This window comes from Crotalus tigris, unplaced genomic scaffold, assembly GCF_016545835.1.
Source record: "Crotalus tigris isolate CLP2741 ecotype Arizona unplaced genomic scaffold, ASM1654583v1 scf7180000024341.3516292, whole genome shotgun sequence".
Lineage (NCBI taxonomy): Eukaryota > Metazoa > Chordata > Lepidosauria > Squamata > Viperidae > Crotalus > Crotalus tigris.
The window spans coordinates 2,700,754-2,721,710 of NW_024100511.1; the positions used below are offsets into that span (position 1 = coordinate 2,700,754).

The following is a 20,957-nucleotide window of genomic DNA, read 5'->3' on the forward strand; positions in this document are numbered from 1 at the left end:
CATCTAAAAGAGTGGAGGACTAAGATGCTCATCAAAGAAGGCAGCTTCCCAATAAATCAAATCATTTTTATCCTAGAACTAAGATTGAAGCTAAATATCATGAATTCCAAAGATAATTATGTGAAGCGTGATGCAAAATTGTCATTTTTCTTCTGATTGCCTTTTAGAGGAGATATGTACTTTGGTGATTGCAGAAACTTTTCCTGAAGATGCAGGGATCTTTGCATGCACAGCAAGCAATGATTATGGATCAGTCACAAGCACTGCCAAACTGACTGTGCTGTCAGGTATTCAGCAGTTTTTGATGGATTGTGTTGTCTATAATATAAATGAAACAGGGTGACGTTTGGACCCAGCTGCACCAGATACAGTTAGAGTGTATCGTATGTTATCTTTCTACATCTTTTACTGATGATGTATTACTTTACATCAGGGTAAAAAGAAGTATAAAGTTGACATATCTAAGAGTATTCTACATAATCCTCTAAAACAGAGGTCCCCAATCTTTTGGGCCGGTTACGTGGAGAGAGGTTTTTCCATGGACTGGAGGGGGCATGGTTTTGTGTGCTGCCTGCATCCCGCAAATGGGGCTTTGCTTGTTTGTGTGGCCCAGTTGCTGGCATGCTGTGGCTCGGTACTAGTCCACGGACTGGGGGTTGGGGGACCCCTGCTCTAAAACAGGGGTTTCCAATCTTGACAACTTTAAGATGCATGGCTGGGGAATTTTAGGAGCTCAGTTCTGGGAGTTGAAGTCCACATGTCCTAAAGTTGCCAAGATTGGGAGCCCCTGCTCTAAAACTTATTCACTTGCTTATTTGGTTTGTATTCTACCCATCTCACCTAGAGGTGACATTAGGAAATACAGTAAAATAAACTAACAGTAGATCCAACTACCAGTAATAGAGGGAGAAAGGGAGAAATTTGGCCTCTATTTCAATTGGACTACAAACTACAAAAATAAAATTATGCAAGAAATGTATTGACATAGTAAAAACCTAAGTTATGCATTGAAGCGTCCTGCTATTATGAGTGTATAATTATATTGAAAAATGGTTCAAGATGAAACCATTTCCTTTCCTCATTCAGACGTATTGAAGTAAAACCCCCATGGTTTCTAGCTAGCACAAAATGGTTCTGATTTTTCTTTTAAGTCTAGTTCAGTTCATACCTTTTAACTTATGAAGAAATTAATAAAAATTTTATGTGTTAATCATAAAACAACATGTACTGTAGTCAGCAATATATTTCATTATGATAACTGCTAGGTGGCAGCAGAGACTAAATGGAAAAAATGAGTAACTCATGTTAAAAGCAAAAGCCAAAATAAAACCCCAGTATTTTCCTGTGAGCATTACATATAAGTCAGAAATGCATGCAAAAGTCTTGGAATAAGTTGGTATTTTTCATGCAAAGTGATATTATAGATCTGTGATTAATTCAAATAAGATTGATACACACAATTCATTCATTTAGCCAATACTGAGCATATATCAGTTACTGTTCTCAACTCAGTTTCCAATTGTAACATGAATAATAGCAGTAAATAAATATTTATGATCCTTAAGTTCAAATACCCATGAGAATTTGAAAATAACTGTCTTTCTTGGCATAACAGTTCAATGTAATCGACTAAAATAATGATCTCATTTTCAATGAACTAAAATGTGAGTATAATTCTAATAATGTGTTATAATTACCTATGATGCTGGACTATTTTTTCCTTTATATTTTAGCCAATTGCAAAAGCTTCAACCATGATTTGTCAATGAGAATACAGAATGAGGATAACTTTCAACATTTCCCACCTCCATCTTCACATCTTGAGATTAATTCTGTGCAGCTTCCTCCAAAGTATTCAGAGCACTCCAAGATCAGTCATCCCAGTTCAAGTGTAGCATCTTCTGAATTACAGCTTACCTCAGTGGAGAAGAAAACCAATGGAATTCATCCTACCCATGGAATCAATGGGATAATTAATGGCAACACCAAAACTGACAAATCCCACCCTGGTGGTCTGCTTTCACCTACAAAAACACCACCACCTGTGCTTGCTAAGCCAAAGCTGTGAGTAATTCTTTATCATTATATATTCAAATATTACGAAAAGGTATTTTATCTTTGTCTCACAGGTGCCAGCAGTTTAGCAGATTAAATTTCAAGACTTCTAGAAGACACCAAGTTAACTAGCTAACAGCATACATAAGGTCATGAAGTATGAACAATTATAATGCTTCTGGCCACTTGCTCCACATATGACATTTTCTTCCATATGGGGCTACATTGGTGTAATGGGAGTGAAAGCTCATCTTCAAATCATTACTTGGCCACAAAGCTTAGTAGGTGGCTTTGGGTCAGTTGTTATCTCTCATTCAAACATGAAATGCTTGGGGTGGAGGGAGAGAAGCACTCTTGCTCACACTGCTCAGCACCTTATATTGCATAATATAAATCTAATATCTATTCAGCAGTGTGCTTACATCTCAAGTCTAAGGTTAAAATGGATACATAGATACATGCATATCTACCTTTGGGCCTTCCAGAAGGATATTAAAAGCTAGTTTTGCTGGTTGGCTTGGGAAACCAAGGGGGGCACTCACCATTGGGTATGGTTGATGGGATAAGAAGATCTTATCCCCATGGTATCCATATCCTTGATTCTAATTTTTATACAGTTTTTTTTTAATTTTAACTGTGTTTATATTTATCTGCTTACTGTTTGTAAGCAGGCCAAAATTGCCTGCTTACAATTGTTGAGAGGGGTAGCATATAAATGTAGTAAATAAATCTTTAGGACAATGGCTTCTATTTTAACTTCTTTAATTTACGCACCATCTAACTTCAGACTGAATGAGGGTGGTCTACAATAAAACCAACCAACCAATTTCTAATATAAGTATTTGTATGGCTCCCCACTGTTCATGCAATTCTGGGTGGCTAACATCAATCATACAACTGATTTTTTTTTGTCTGTGTAGTCTCAACTGATAATATAATTCAGACTTCCTCATCCAATATCCTGCAGGTATGGGAATGATTATAGGAATTGATTAAGAATAATTACTGGAATTGGAATGCACCCATTTAAAGGACAATAATTTGAGAAGATAAGTTTATTTGTGGATATAGATATACATGGAAAAAATCACACACATACTAAGCAAAATTACATACATATATTTCATTTTTTAAAATATTCTGCATTTATTCCTTTTCCTTATTATGTACTAGTCCTGTTGTTATATGTAATGAATTATCTTAATACCATTTTCTTATTTTGATTAGCTATAATTTTTATGTAAATAAGTGGAATGGCTTGTGGAATATGGTAGTATAGGCATTCCTGAACCTTAAAAACAAAACAAAAAATCCATTAGAATAGAATTTTAAATTTAATACTCCTGTTGATTGATAACTCCTATATTTTCCATTGAGCCTTCATTCTGAATTATAGGATCACATTTTTTCTTGTTTAGATATATATTGTGGGAATTTTTTTCAGTATATTTTAAATTTATATCATAGGTCTTGTAAAATGCCACTGTTTCTTTGTACTGAATTTGGAGCAATAGATTCTATTGAACAAATGCTTGGTACCACTATTGTCTTCAGATTTTGATACAAAATATTGGTTTCTTGTCTGAAAAACATATATTATAGCTCCATCATGAAATCATAATCTGTTGCTTAAGTAATAGAATTACCAATTTGAAAATGAGAAATACGTTAAAACTTGGGGAAAGAACATGTAATGTAGCCAATATATAGCCAGCCAGTGTAACCATATTCAATGCTGAACATGGGAATAGTAATTCATTGCGCTCTAGACTCAGTTCAATATGTAGTTTTTTGGAAGCAATGGTGGTTGGGGCAGGGGGGAGGCGGAAGCCACAATTTTTGAAAAGTGCTGAGTAAAGTACTTTTTTCCTGGTTCCTAGTTTCCAGTAAATGGAAACTCACCAGGATGAAAAAGATAACTGTTGCTCAGTATTTTATCTGGAAATTTGAGTTTTTCACTCTCTTACCAAAGTTGAAGCCAGGATTTGAAGTTGTCCTAAAATTTCTGATATTTGAGAACAGCAAGGCTAGGAATTACATTCAAAGCTGTTATAACATTTTTAATGCTATTAAGTTGTTGGCCATTGAAATGTGTTTATAAATAATACACCAGAAACTCTAGTATTTTTGCTTATTGTTTTGTGTGAAATGTTCAATCAACATTTGATGTCAAGCCATACTAAAAGATATAATTGGAAATGACAAGGGAAAGTTGACAAATATAGTTCCTGGTCCATTTAATTTTTCAACATTTTTTAGAAGTGATTATTTTTGCATTCTGTCAACTCTACAACGAACCTGGCTGCAGCCATCATGCTCATTCTAGCTTGCCACAAAGATGGGAGATGGAGGAATTTTGCTAGTCTAATCAATTTAATGTTCCTTGGGAACCAAGGTCATTTTTGCTGATTGGATTGGGAGGGGGAGCAGTTGGGTAGAAAGCCTGCCAAACTATTCTATTGGTAAACGTAGCTGATTGCATAGCACTGGAGTGGGAATTTTAACTTTGTAATAGTGTGACTCTTTGGAGGGAATTTCAGACTCGGTTTCACTTTTGACCGTGCCGATACTATGTAACCAATAAACATGTTCTTTGAGGAAGTTTCTAGCCTCAGAGTTCTGATTTATTTGGTCTTGTCTATTGGAACCTTGACACATTCATTGTACTGAATTTATTCTATAAGATACTGCTTTAAAAGATTCAATTCTAGATTATGTGGGACAACATGCAGTAAAATATAACAGTTCTTATGATGCTTGATCTTCCAGAATTTCAATAACTGGTAGTTTTTCATATCAATTTGAGAGGTTTGTTATAATTTATAAACAGTATAGGTTTACTGTACTGTATATATCCGTAAAATGTTTATGTAAAAGCTTGGTCCTGGGATTTTAAACGTTTGAAGATCAAATAAGTGATGAAGTTACAGCTGTTTTATGTGACTATGAATGGTTTTAAGAAAAGTTGTTTTATACTTACATTCAATTATAATAACAAGAACTACATTGGTACAGATTAACAATGTTAATTAAGTCTTGATTTACACTGGAGGAAGACCTTATAAGAAATCATTTAATATGTCCAGTGCTTTTTTCCTAAAAAAAAAAAAAAAAAGTGCCAGAACTCATACAACCCACCTTGCCTACCCTACAAGATTCCATCCAAAAAAGGTGCCGGAACTCTGTTCTGGGCATTCTATAACAAAAAAAAGCCCTGAATATGTCTAAGCTTTCTATGCTTCACTGCTCTCATATAAATGCATGCAAAATTTATGCGCAGTATAACACAGCAGAAGAATGCACTTCTGTCTGGTACATTCCTAAATTAACACATGCATGGGTCAGTACACTTAGTAGAAAAGTGCATTGGAATACATTCTGATGCACAAAAATAGATTCTAATGAGCAGGAATTTCTTCTTTATTTTCCTAAATGTTTTAATGTTTATCTGAATTTCAAGACATATCCATGCTGATATTTTTATCAAGATCAAGGACAAAACTACACCTCTTTGTCACATCTATTAAAGTACTTGTCACCCCTGCCTTCTTGACAAATTATGATCTCAGAATTCAAAAACTTGCTGTATTATCAAATTATATAGGACTATATGAATTCTTCATCACAAATACGACTATGGGTTTGCATTTTCAATTTTTTGTGTAACATCTCTGAAAAAAAACTTGGGAACTCTTTTAAAAGTTGTCTCGTGTATTTGTGAATGTATGTAGCACTCCAAAAATGCAGTGAATATATAACATCTTTTTAAAAATGACTTATGCCATTCAAATTGCTTTTGCTCACATAAATATAACTTTAATACTCCGAATGTATGTCCTAAAAATATTTTTTTTCCGATTTATGTTAGAGAATTGCTGAAAAGGAATAGCAGCCCTTGAAAGAACAGTAATTATCTTTACAAAGCTTTTTAAATGTAAGTTGGTTTCTATAAAATATAACTGAATTCTGAGTTCAAGACGTATTGGCATGTTGACAGCCCATTGAATTCCCAAGGCTTTCTGCAGAAGAGCTATCAGTTTTGTTTTGTTTTTATTAAAATTCTCTCTTTATCCTATTTGTTCTGAAATGATTTCTCAATTAAGAAAATGTTTGCAGTATTTGCCTAGTATGATCTAAGACCCTGAATAAAGCACAATTGTCAGTGTAGTTGTTGGCCAGAACTTTAGAAATGTTGAGCACCCTGAACTGAAAATAAGAAAACTAGAACCATTTTATTTTTAATCCATTTAATTTTTGTTTGCTTCTGATTAACATACCTTGTGCTTGATATTGGAAATGTTGCAAGTTTTTATTAGTGGGACAAATTATCTATCCTTATTATTCACTGATGTACAAATGAGATTGTAGTTGAATCAGAGCACAAACAGAAAGTAAAACAGGAAGTTCTATTCTAAAGGAAAAGTAGAGCAATAATCTGAATTCTAGTTATCTGTTTGCTTCAACTATATTGTTTTAATCTCAGTGCAGCTAAGGCTTTATTGATAGTGACTTTGTACACTGTTGATTTAAAGTTGCTGGAGCTTCTCTAGAAGAGGTTAAAAAAACTCAGATGTATTTAGGATTTGTTCAGCATTGTTTGCAAATCAGGAATTCTGACTTGCAGTTTTGATAACCAACTATATTTTTCTTTTTTCTTTTTTTATGATAAGTTTTATTGGTTTTTAAAACATAAATCACATAATAGTTGGTTAACAGTGTGTTTGCTAGGTTTACATTTGTAAAGAAAAATCGTTGACAATTTCTATAATTTTATAATCCCCATATTCAAACAAATATTTCCTTTTTTAAAAAAAATTCTCTGGTGGATCCCCATCATCTATATTCTTAATTTTCACTTTAATGTTTTAGTATTTTTTCTTTGATCAGTATCTTTCTTGATCAATGTGTTTTGCTGAATCCGAGAGTTTTTCCATCTATTTTTCCCCAAGCAATTATATAATTTGTTCCAGATTTCATAATAATTTGTTTCAATCTTATCCTTGACTTCTAACATCAACCTATCCATTTCAGCAAAAAATAAAATCTTATTTATTACCTCTTCTTCTGAGGGTGTCTCATTATCTTTCCATCTCTGTGCAAAGACTAATCTTGCTGCTGTTACCATGTATAGTAATAGGTATAGGGATCCTTTATTGTATTTATCCTTAGTAATACCCAGCAGAAAGAGTTCTGGCTTTAACTCAATGTTCTGCATTAATATCTCTTCTAACCACTGTTTTATTAAATGCCAAAATTTTTGTACTTTTGAACAGTCCCACCACATATGGTAGTAAGTCCCTAGCAATTCTTTGCATTTTCAACATTTTGGTGAGGTCTTTCTGTCCATTTTAGCTAATCTCACAGGGGGAAGGTGCCATCTATAGAACATCTTATATAAGTTTTCTTTGTATGCAGTAGCTAATGTGAGCTTCCTATTCCTTTCCCATAGTTCTTGCCAGTTATCTAAATCAATATCATAACCAAAATTTTTACTCCAAATTAACATTGTGTCTTTTACTTGCTCTTCCAACATATCCCATTCCAATAAATATTGATATATCCTTTTTATCTCTTTTTCCTCCATTCCTAATAAAGTTTTATCTAATTCTGTATGTTCTAGTTTTATTCCCCATTCTTTTTTATCCTTCATATATCACGATTGAATTTGAAGGTACGCCCACCATTCAAGTTCTATCCCTTCTTCTAATAACCTTTTCCTCGATTTTAGTTCTCCTCCTTCGTCTAAGATGTCTTTGTATGTGATCACCTTTCCTAATTTCATAAAATTTGAGTGTATGAATATCTCCAATGTAGATACCCAATTAGGGATTTCCATATAATTGCGTTTTTTGATTCTAACTCATACATCTAATAGTGCCCATCAGATGTAATGTTTCTGGAAGTATTGATGAGCCTTGTGCTTTCCTTCCCAAAGAATTGCGTGGCACCCTATCTGCATATCATAGCCTTCTAAGACTAATAGTCTCCTATTTCTCAAATGTATCCTCTCTTTCTCCCAGGTGAGTGTGTCTGCTTGATAATATTTTTCCCAATCTGGAAGGCCGAATCCACCTCTTTCCTTGGAATCCTGTAAGAGTTTAAATTTAATTCTCGATTTTCTTCCTTGCCAAATAAATTTAGATATAATTTTATTTAAATTTCCAAAGAACTCCTTTCCTAATCTAATTGGTATACATTGAAATAAAAAGAGTAATTTAGGTAGTACATTCATCTTTATTATTGCAATTCTTCCCATAAAGGAGAGCTGCAAGTTTTTCCATCTATCTAAATCTGTTTTAATTTGATCAACTAATTTATCATAATTATCTCCTTTGAGTGTAACACATCTTGCCGTCAAGTGGATCCCTAGATATCTCACCTTCTTTGGTATCTGAATATTTAGTTTCCCAACTAGTTCGGCTTCTTGTAGTTTCGTCATATTCTTAACTAACATTTTAGTTTTTTCTATAATAGTAATAATAATAATAATAATAGTAGTAGTAGTAGTAGTAGTAGTAGTAGCAGCAGTAGCAGTAGTAGTAGTAAAGTTGGAAGGGACCTTGGAGGTCATCTAGTCCAACCCCCTGGTCAGGCAGGAAACCCTATACCATTTCGGACAAATGGCTGCCAGTCTCTTCTTAAAAACTTCCAGTGTTGGAGCATTCACTGCTTCTGGAGGCAGGTTGTTCCACTGGTTAATTGTTCTAACTGTCAGGAAGTTTCTCCTTAGTTCTAAGTTGCTTCTCTCCTTGATTAGTTTCCATCCGTTGCTTCTTGTCCTGCCTTCAGGTGCTTTGGAGAATAGCTTGACTCCCTCTTCTTTGTGGCAGCCCCTGAGATATTGGAACACTGCTATCATGTTCCCCCCTCGTCCTTCTCTTCGTTAAACTAGACATACCCAATTCCAGCAACCGTTCCTTATATGTTTTAGCCTCCAGTCCCCTAATCATCTTTGTTGCTCTTCTCGGTACTCTTTCTAGAGTCTCAACATCTTTTTTATATCATAGTGACCAAAACTGGATGCAGTATTCCAAGTGTGGCCTTACCAAGGCATTGTAAAGTGGTATTAACACTTTACGTGATCTTGATTCTATCCCTCTGTTAATACAGCTGTGATGACCCAGGGCCCTGAACGGAGGCAAAGCAATTAGCTGGTCAGAATAATTGTCTCTGTAAGCACTGTCAACGTTCACCCAACAGCCCCCACATATGCTGGCACAAGTTCAATAAAACAATCAACGGAATTAAACAGTTCTTTAAAGTAAAACAGATAACAAAGTATGATCATTTCAACGCCCAGCTTGCCTGTAACCTGCAAACTGCAAAACTGAGGACAGCAAGGAGAACTCAGCAAGAAATAAACTTGATCCAAAATACAAAGAGTCCAGGTACAAGAGCTCACATCACAAGAGTTCACGTTTGTTCCCGGCAAATGTGCCACTCCACAGCGTCTCCTTAAATCCTACTCCCCAGGTGTGCCTTGTGGAGTGGGGCATGATGCTCTCCTCCCAAGCAAGTGAGCCTGCCTCCCTTGTTCCCTCCTCCTCTCTGCTCTCCTTGCTTTGGGATCTGGTGGGGAGGGGCCTTGCTCCTCGCCTGAGCTCTGCCATCCCTGTTCCAAACTTGAAGGGCCCTGGCCTGCTTCAGCCTGCTCCTCCCCACAGTCCTCCGAAGCCACAGACACCAGCTCCTGGGCCTCAACAGGGAACTCCATGTCGTCCTCAGAGTCAGGCTTGGACGGAGGCATGACAGCAGCCTAGCACTGTGTTGGCCTTTTTGGCAGCTGTAGCACACTGCTGGCTCATATTTAGGTGATTGTCCACTAGGACTCCGAGGTCCCTCTCACAGTTACTACTATTGAGCAAGGTAACCCCTATACTATACCTGTGCATTTGGTTTTTCTTGCCTAAATGTAGAACCTTGCTTTTTTCACCATTGAATTTCATTTTGTTAGATAGTGCCCAGTGTTCAAGTATGTCCAGATCCTTTTGTATCTTAAGCCTGTCTTCTTATTATTAATCTTTAAACCTGCTACTTCTCCATATTCTCCTAATACTTCCAACAACCTTATACCAGACTTCAGGGGCTCTTCCATGATAAAACCAAATCGTCTGCATAGGCCTGTAACTTAAATATCTCCTTTTTGGTTTCTAAGCCTTTAATTTGTTCTTCTTTCCAAATTATTCTAGTCAAGACTTCTAAGGATAGGACAAATAGTAATGGTGATAATGGGCAGCCTTGTCTTGTGCCTTTTTGTAATTGAAAACATTTAGTAGTTTCTCTGTTTATTACTGCTTTTGCTTCCTGTTTCGAATAAATTGCTTTGAACATATTTATAAACTTTTTGCCAAATTCCATATATTTTAACTTATTCAATATGAAATCCCATTTAACATTGTCGAATGCTTTCTGTGCATCGACAAAGACAAGCATCATATGTTTTTCATTGTGGGTCTCGTAGTATTCCAACATGTCTAGTATAATCCTGACATTATATCTTATCTGCCTCCTAAGCAAAAAACCATTTTGATCAGGATGGATAAATTCAGCCAGAAACCTTTTCAATCTTTCTGCCATTATCTCCATAAAAGTTTTATAGTCCGAATTAAGTAATGATATGGGCCTATAGCTTTGAATAAGTGTCAAATCAGAATTTTCCTTGGGTATTAATGTAATAATTGCTTCTTCCCATGAGGTCGGAATCTTTGCTTTTTTTAACACTTCATTGAATATATCTAGTAAAATTGGACTTAAAAATTCTTGAAAGTTCTTATATATTTCAGATGGTAGTCCATCTGGACCTGGCATCGTGTTGCTTTTTAGTTGCCTCTGTGATTTCTTGGAGTGTTATATCCTTGTTTAGGATATTTTGGACTTCTTCCGGGACCTTTGGTAGGTCAGCTTTTTGGAGGCATTGTGATATTTTATCTTCGCTAATACTTTCTTCATCTTTATAAAATTTCATATAAAATTCATACATCACGTTTTTCCCTTTCACTCTGATAGATCATCTCTCCCTCTTTGTTACATAATTTACTGATCCATCTTTTGTCTTTTCGTTTCTTTAATCTGTAGGCCAACTGTCGCCCAGGTTTGTTCCCATGTTCAAAATTTTTTTGTCTAGCATCTTTTGTATTTCCAAGTTCCTATGTTCTCCCTCTAAGCTTTTTTGTCGTTGCCTTTTTTTATTATCACTAGCCATGTATGCAATTTCAACTTCTCTCATAATTGCTTTGGCCGTATCCCATAGGTTTGGCTGTTCGTATGTACTTTCTTGTTTGTTTGGAGGAACATACGCATTTGCTCTTCCATCTTAAATTTAAATTCCTTTTGGTTCAAGATTGCTCTTTTTAGGGTCCACCTCCTTCTTTTTTTCTGTCCTTTCCATCTAATTATAACTGCATTATGATCTGCCCATAGATTTGTATCTATTGTGACATCCTCTACTTCCAGTTTTAGTTCTTTTGATATCCAGGCCATATCAATTCTAGACCACGATAGGTGGCAACCAGAATAGTAAACTGCTTTGTTTTCAGATTTCTCTCCCTCCAGCTATCCTATATGTTAAATTCCTCCACCATTTTAAAAAAGGTACTTGGTAGTATTCTTCCAATTCCTTTCCTTGTTATACCACTTTTATAATCTAACTCTCTATCCACTATTGCATTGAAATCACCCTTTAAGCAAATGTTCTCATTTTCAATTTCTCTAATAGCCTTATGCAATTTTTTTGTAGAATTGTTTTTGGTTTTTATTTGGGGCATAAATTCCAATGAGGGCTACTTTTTTTATTCAGAAGAACCTCGATTATTAATATTCTACCCTCTTGATCCTTATAAATTTGTCTTGCCAATATTCCTTCCCTAATATACATCACTATTCCTCCCTTTTTCTGTTGTGATGATGACACAAACATAGTTCCTAATTTGGAATAATTCAATAAGTCTTGACGTTGCCTATTTGTATGTGTTTCTTGTAGAATTATTATATCCAGATGCATTTTACTAAGCTTACTGAGAATTTTATTCCTCTTTGGGGGGGAGTTGAAGCCATTGACATTTAAGGATAATAATAATAATCTGTTTATTACAGCCATAGGCCAGACATAATTAAAATATAACAACAGTGACAATTTTACTTCCATATTTACAGAATATAAAACCATCAAACAATCAATGTAATATAATCCAAAATTCTCAAAATAAAACATCATATTAAATTTTTTCAGACCTTGATAATGGTGCGACGTATTGTGCAAATGGTGGCACAAAATTGGGCAACCTGAATTGATATTTTCAGATCCTTATCCAAAAGTAGCAACTTTAGATAAAATTCATATCCACTACTGGGAAACTTTTTCAATATTGGATATATAAGAATCTGTCTAGAGTCTTTATATAAAGAACAATGAAGCAGCATATGGCTTAGGGTTTCTATAGAGCCATCACCACATGGATACAACTGAACGTGCATAGGAATGCCCTTAAACTGTCCAAAAAGGACTACTGAGGGCAATGCATCCAGCTTGGCTAAGGTGAAAGCTTTACAAAATTTCAAAATTGTAATGGAAAATAGATAAGAAGCTGGGAAGAATCCTTCTGGACACAAGTGACAAATATTGGAATGCCACCTTACTTACGTTTGTTTGGAGATCAATATCCCAGATTCGTTGTTTCAAGGCAATTCTAGCATTATCAAATCCTAACGAACACAGACTTTCCATAGAGAATCCCAGCGATTTAATTTTATCTAGTGCTTTTTTTCCCCACGATTTATAATGATCTATAAATACTAATGGCGCTAACCCTACAGGCATCAAAATTAACTTTAGCCAAAAGGTAAGAAGAAGGAACCATGCTCTAGCTTCCAATGAAACTAAACCTATTTCAACCCATGGGATCGCATTTTTAATACTTTTAGGTACCATCAGTATGGCTCTAATAAACTTATTTTGAATAAGTTCAATAGCATTAGGCTTTGCAAGTGAACATATTTGCGAGCCATAGAGGAGCTGAGGGACTGCCTTAGCTTGGAAAACCTTACAAGCTGCCGGGATGTAGTAAGCTCCTTTAGAATGATAAAATTTTATGATAGCTGATGAGGTGCGCTGTGCAACATTTGTCCGATAGAGAAAGTGAGTATGCCAGGATAGGGAGGCATGGAACTGCACTCCAAGATATTTGTAGGTATGCACCTGTTCAATTGGAGTCCCATCAATTTGCCATTTATGGATCTTATGATGGTAAGAGGCAAATACTAAAACTTTAGTTTTTTCATAATTTATTAATAGTTTGTATTCTATGCAAAATAAAGCTAGTGCCCTAAGTACTTTTCTCATTCCCACCTGAGAAGTGGACAAAATAACTATATCATCAGCATACAATAGTGCTGGAATTGCACAATCAGCCAAGATAGGTGGATGATGGGCTGGATCAGCAAGCACTTGCATTATTGGATTTAGGTACAAATTAAAAAGTAGTGGAGCTAATATGCAACCTTGCCTTACACCTCTATAAGTTGGAACTGCTTTAGATAAATGTCCCCAGGGGGAACATCTGATTTTTAGAGAGGTATTTTAATAGAGCGACTGAATGAGAACCAACAGCCTTTTATCAATCGTGGAATGTCTTAGACTATACCACAATCTCTCCCTTGGTATTAGATCAAAAGCTGACTTAAAATCAACAAAAGTTGCATAAAGAGAACCACGAGAGGGGGTAGAATATTTTTCAGCCAAATGGTGCAGAATTAGACAATGATCCAGTGTTGAATGTTCCTCCCTAAATCCGGCCTGTTCTTCAGCAATAATATTTTCATTTTGTACCCAATCCATTAACTTTGTATATATAAATCTGGCATAGAGTTTATTTATTGTATTTAATAAACTAATAGGCCTATAGTTTACAGGGTCAAGTCTACTTCCTTTATTTTTGTATATCGGTACTACAATGGCCTGATTCCAATCAGGTGGAAAATGTCCTATGTTATTAATATGAGTGAATAGGATGGCTAAAACTGGGGCCCACCAGTCTTTATTTTCCCTTATTAATTCTGGGGGAATAAAATCCCCTCCTGATTTCAACTGGGCAATAAGCTCTTTGACCTCAGCTATGGATACTGGAGGCCAATCCAGGAGGTCATTACAAGGGGGGATCACTTCTAAAATTACAGCAGGACTCTGTTTAAAGATGTTTTTAAAATGATCCATTTGAAATAGGGCCAAAACAAATTAGAATTTTTAAGCTTTGCTCCTGAAATCAGATTACTCCAATTTTCTCTTATAGCCTGTTGTTTCTTTATCTTTAAGAGATCTTTATAAAAAATTTTTGTGGTCTTGAGTAATTTAGAAGCGTTCGCCGAATTTTCCTGGTGAAAGGAAATTATTGCATTTAGGAGAGCTTTTTTTGCTTTAATGCAATCACTATCATACCAAGATTTAGATCTTTTCTTCCAATATTGCCCTACCAGCAGCCTTGCTGCTGTTATTAAATTCAACATCGTTAATTTCTTTAGCATCAACATCTTATATAATACCCAACAAAAATAGTTGAGGAGTAAACTTTATCTTTCTTTTAAAAATATTCTGAATGTTCCACCAAATTTTAATCCAAAACCTTTTACATTTCTACAGGTCCACCAAATATGAAAATAAGTTGCATCCAAACTACCACATCTCCAACATTTGGGCTGCAAGTTAGGATACATACAAGACAACTTTTGGGGATCCAGATGCCACCTATAAAACATTTTATAAAAATTTTCTCTCAAACTTTGAGCTTGAGTAAATTTTACATTTCTAACCCAAATTATCTCCCATGTGTCCAATAGAATTGGCTCTTGAATATTTTGTGCCCATTTTACTATACAGTCTTTAACTAACTCTGTTTCAGAATCCAATTCTATTAAAACATTATAAATTCTCTTTATATGAGCTCGAGTTTGATCTTTAATCTGTTTTATCAAATTCACATCCTCTAAAGTAATACCAATCTTTTGATGTAAACTCCACCTAACTAACAATTGATTATATTGAAACCAAGAGTGTACAATATTTTCTTGCTTCAACTCAGCTAGAGATTTTAATTGCCAGTCCTTCCCTTCCAAACTAAGTAATTCCTTATAAGAAATCCTGTCCAAATTCACTCCTCTAGATACCCCCTCTATCATGTGTCCGGGAATCCCCCAAATTGGAATTTTATAATTTAACCTATAATAATACTTCTTCCAGACCCGTAATAAAGCATTTCTTAAACTATGAGATTTAAAAACATGATCTACTTTTTTATTATAAATTAAGTATGCATGCCAACCATATAATAAATCCCATCCCTCAAGAACAGTGGTTCTCAACCTTTTTAATGCCGCGACCCCCAACCGGTCATAAGTCGAGGACTACTCAACCGGTCATAAGTCGAGGACTACTCAACTGGTGCAGCACCGTTTGCAGAATGGGACTTTTAGTGGGCTCAGCAGGGCAGAGACAGTCTGGACAATTCCTATTGGCTTTCGAAAGCCAATAGAATAAAAGGGAGTAGCACAACTAAGGAAAAGGGGGGGAAAATGGCGGACTGTGTTGTTTGGCGACCCCTGTGAAATGGTCGTTCGACCCCAAATGGGGTCCCGACCCACAGGTTGAGAACCACTGCTCAAGAAGAAGTATATTTTTATTTGTTAATTTAAGCCAATCGCTAATCAGAGTTAAAGCCACCGCATCATAATACAATTTTAAATTAGGCGCCTTAAGTCCTCCTCTTTCCCATGCATCTTGTATAATCTTAAACTTAACTCTTGGTTTTTTCCCTGCTCAAATAAACTTATTAATACCCTTCTGCCATTCCTCCAAGTTGGCATCTTTTTTCAAAATAGGTATCATTTGGAACAAAAAAAGAAACTTTGGAAGAACATTCATCTTAACCGCTGAAATTCTCCCCAACAAAGATAATTGTATTTTTTTCCAATCATTTAAATCCTTTTGCACTTTTACCCACAATGTCTCATAATTATTTTTGTATAATTTAACATTAGAAGCTGTACTATATACTCCCAGGTATTTAACCTTTTTCACTATTTCAAAACCTGTTAATTTAGCTAACATATCCTTTTCCTTCATAAACATATTTTCGATAATATTTTAGTCTTACTGTTATTAACCTTAAAACCTGAAACTTTCCCATACTGAGTTATAATTTCCATCAAATCCTTTACCGAATCTGTCGGTTGAAATAATGTCACAACCAAATCATCAGCAAAAGCTCTCAACCTATAATCATTCTGTTTTATTTTTATTCCCTTTATTATGGCGGCTTTTTTTCAGCTGTCTGCCCTGGGATTACATTAAAGCCGGCAGAGACCGATCAACAGCTGTTTTGCGGCTTCGAGCCTTTCTCCCGGGAGAAGGGGAGAAGGTGAGCTTACTCAGATAGAGGTTGAGTTCCCGAGGTCCTCCATAAATTTATTTTTGGGAGGGCAAAGGGGGAGAACTCCCTTGGAGTCTGGGTTCTTCTCCGCATCACGGGATGCCTTTCTTCTTAGGAACAAAGCCAGACGCTGCTTCCACATCTGCTGCTTAAAGAGGAATTGTGAGTAAAACAAAAAGCAGATGGAGCTGACCAGGAGGATTAGAATTGTGATATGTTGGGACTTTAACTCAAGAAATAATTGAAGTATCTTTCACATCTATTATTCTAACAAAGGGAGGAAGCGGGAAAAAATGGTGGAGGAATGCTGTTTCTTTTTTTGAAAGGAAAGACTTTCACTTTCATTTGGCAACAAAGTTTAACAAAGTAGCGGATTCTGATATTCATTTAAAGAAGCTCTTTTTTCTCTTCTTTTTACTGTCTCTTTTATTTTTTGTAATTGTTGGATTTATAATAGAAGTGGTTTTAAGTGGTTTGAAAATGGCTTCTAAACATCCTGCAATTTCTGCCATTCCTAAAAGCTCAATTTCCTCTCCTGTAATTCAGATTGTACAGCAATCCAAGCCTAAGTCTCCACCACCCTCTCCCCCACCACCGGCACTCACACTCAAAGATTTACAGGATACTTTGGAGAAAACAGCATGACAAATTAAAACAGAGACAGCAGAGGTTTTCGAGGAGAAAAATAGGGAGATGAGAGAAGATATAGTTTTGGCTCTCCAAGGGCTAGCAGCTCACGTAGAATGGCTGGATGATCGTGTGGATGAAGTGGTGGGAAATATTGAAAGGTTAGAAGATAGAGTGGAAAAAGTAGAAAATAATGTTGATACTGCACGGAATGAAATTATTATGTCACAGTATAGGGATATGGAATATGCTCTGTGAAAAAGAGGGTTGAAAGAGAATTTGAAAGAAGAAATTGCAGCAGATTTAGCTCCTATTTTGGGATGTGATCCTGAAGAAATTTTGAGAAAAATAGAAAAAAATTTTAGGGTTAATATCTCAGTGTCTTGAGATAAAAGATGATCCGAAAGAACAGAGGATGACTCGTGCAGCTCATAGACGTAAAGAAAAAGAACAACAGAAAGTGGATGCTGGTTCTACAATGCAATCAACTACCTCATTTTGAGAAAAATAGAAAAAAATTTTAGGGTTAATTCGTGGATTGTGAGACAGAGAAATCTACCGAGAGATGTGGTGATTTACTTTTCCAGAAGATTACTTCGTAACGAAATTATACAGGCTTTTTATAAGCAGAGATTTCAAATTGCAGTTCAAGATGTTATAATTTTAAAAGAAATACCTCCAAAAATTCTTAGAAGAAGAAAGGACTTTGCTTTTTTGGCTTAGGAGCTTAAAAATAGACAGGTTCAGTTCAGATGGGATTTACCTGTTGGAATTGTGGTGACCTATGCTGGGATACGTTATAGACTTAACACAATTTTTAAATCTCCACCATCTAAGAAAATTGAAGGAAAGCTTGAAGAAAAGCTGGCTGAAGGAGCAATGTTATCAGTGTCAGGAGATTTGCAGGTTGAATCTTTGCAACAGTGTCTTGAGACAAAAGATGATCCGAAAGAACAGAGGATGACTCGTGCAGCTCATAGACGTAAAGAAAAAGAACAACAGAAAGTGGATGCTGGTTCTACAATGCAATCAACTACCTCAGAGCCAGTGGGAAGAACAAGACCGAAGAGATCTTTGACGGCAGATTTACAAGCAGTGTTCCGGAGGCTTCATGCCACTAAAGATGGCAAAGTTTCTGACATGGAATGTTAATGGTTTAAATTCACCACAGAAAAGAAATAAAGTATTTCATTATTTGAAACAACACAAGAATGATGTTGCATGTTTGCAAGAGACTCATATTACTTCAAAGGACCAAAAGTATTTGATTAATTCCCGGCTGGGATTACATTTTATAGCCTCTGCTCCACAGAAAAAAAGGAGGAGGAGTTATCTATGTGAGAAAAGATTTGTCGCCGAAATTAATTGACTCTGATTCACAAGGGAGATATGTTATTATTGATTTATTATTGAATGGTAAGAGATGTCTGATTATTGGATTATACACCCCTAATCAACAACAGAAACAGTTTTATAAGTTGATACATCAGAAATTAATTTAATTGGATTATAAAACTGTTATTATGATGGGTGACTGGAATGGTGTTTTAGATTTAAGTAAAGATAAGAAGGGTTCTTTTAAACTTTCTAATCATGCTAAGCTACCTAAAGCTTTTTTTGACTTGAAGGATGATTTGAATTTAGAGACATTTGGCAAGAATGGAATATTGAAGAAAGATTTTACTTTTTTCTCAGACAGGCATCAATCATATTCCAGAATTTATTTTTTTAAATTACTAATGACCTTTTTTCTAGGGTCAAGAATGTCAAGATTTTTCCTAGAACATTGTCTGACCATAATCCTGTATGGTTGGAGTTATCTGTTGAAGATGTGAATAGAAGGACTTGGAGATTGAATGAAAAATATGAGGTGAATGTACAGAAATGTACAGAATATTTGAAGGAATTTTTTCTTTTAAATATGTATAAGGGTACTTCAATGCCAATAGTTTGGGATGCTAGTAAAGCGTATATGAGAGGTGTTTTGATTCAAATGAATAATGTGAACAGGCGTAAACAGAAGCAAAAAATGTATAGAGTTGGAAGAAGAGATTAGACTTAAAGAAAAGGCTCTGATTTTAAATCCATTGGATAATAGCTTAAGAGTTTCTATAACTATGCTTAGGGAGCAATTTAATATGTTAATGGCTGATCAGATTGCAATTAATTTGCGGTATATGAAACATAATACATTTTGCAATGCAAATAAACCTGGTAGATGGTTGGCTTACCAACTACGAAAGAAACAGAAGTCAAGGATTATAGAGAAAATAGATTATAGAGGTAAAGAGGTATATCAACAGAACCTGATTAAAAAGAGTTTTTTAGATTTTTATTCAAAGTTATATGCTAGTGAAAGTATACAAGTTTTAGATATAGAAAAGTATTTATAGGCTGCACATTTTCCTAGACTTTCTAACGATCAACAAGATGAGATGAATTGTTTAATTACTTCTGAGGAAATTATTTGGACAATCAAACAATTAAAGGCTGGTAAGGCTCCTGGTACAGATGGATTAACAGCAATTTATTATAAAATATTATCTGAAGAAATGATAGAACCATTGAAGGAACTTTTTAATAGTATTTTGCTTGGGGCAGAGGTACCTCCATCTTGGAGAAGGGCTTTCATATAGTTGACCCCAAAGGAAGATCGAGATTTGACCCAGCTTAAGAATTACAGACCTATATCTCTTTTGAATACAGATTATAACATTTTTTCAAAAATATTGGCAAATAGATTAATGCAAGTTTTGAAGCAATTTATTCATAGTGATCAATCTGGATTTATAACTGGAAGATATATGAAATATAATGTAAGACAAATTGTTAACTTAATTGAGTATTTGGATAAGAATAATCAAATTCCTGCGGCTTTGATATTTTTGGATGCTGAAAAAGCTTTTGATCAGTTAAATTGGCAATTCTTATTGAAAGTTGTAGAGAAAATGAATTCTGGGGATAAAATTTTATATGCTCTTAAGGCTATATATCAATAACAATTGGCACAAATTATAATTAATGGAGGATTAACAGAAGCATTTAAAATTGAAAAGGGTACAAGACAAGGATGTCCATTATCCCCATTGTTATTTGTTTTAACAGTGGAGATTTTATTAATTAAAATTTGTGAATCAACTACAATAAAGGGAATAAAAATAAAAAGATTTAGATCTTTTGTGCGCATGTGCACAATAAGTAAATCTTGTCAGGGGGGTTTGGAGATTAGTGGTAATTGATTGATACAATGAAAATGCTTGTTCTTATGAATCAGATGAGCAAATTTGAACATGCATATGAAGCAGGGGCTCTGAGGTCAACATTTCAGCCATAGTTTTGGCCAGTTCTTGATACCATTAATTTGTACTTGCCCCTTTATTGTAATATCGATGGGGCAATGTGCCACTTCTAATAATTCAAAATTTGTCTTAGCCTTAAATAGACAGATTAATGGAAAGTGGTCACTATCAAGGCACGTTCCAATGTAAAAGTAAACTATATGCTGTGCAAAGTTCCGAGAGATCATAATATAATCCACTACACTGGCTCCTTAGGGCACCAGAATGTGAACTCTCCATTTAAATCACCCCTGACATTAAGTAAGACCAAATCTAAGCTATCCACAAATTGAGCCAGACAAAATCCTGCAGTATTACATTTTTGATCTTTAGATTGTCTGGCTGCTATGTGGCCTACAACAATTTTAGGGGGCACTGGCCACTTAAAATAGGTTTGTAGGGAAGCATCAGATTTGCCAATGCGTGCATTAAAATCACCAGCTATTATTATAACTGAGTCTGGGTAATGCTATGATAGCAAATTTACATAGCCATCAAACTGATCCCACAGTTTGTTTAT

General features: G+C 35.2%; 1 protein-coding gene across 5 annotated transcripts in view; it reads left to right on the forward strand.

Annotated features, from left to right (window-relative positions):
* The window catches only part of PALLD (palladin, cytoskeletal associated protein), a 524,810-nt gene that overhangs the window by 229,995 nt on the left and 273,858 nt on the right, over positions 1-20,957 (forward strand). For all 5 annotated transcript variants that reach the window (XM_039326459.1, XM_039326458.1, XM_039326460.1 and 2 more), the window contains 2 exons: positions 168-287; positions 1,734-2,064. In XM_039326459.1, coding sequence (XP_039182393.1) covers positions 168-287; positions 1,734-2,064 — 451 coding nt within the window. The remainder of the gene's footprint in view (positions 1-167; positions 288-1,733; positions 2,065-20,957) is intronic.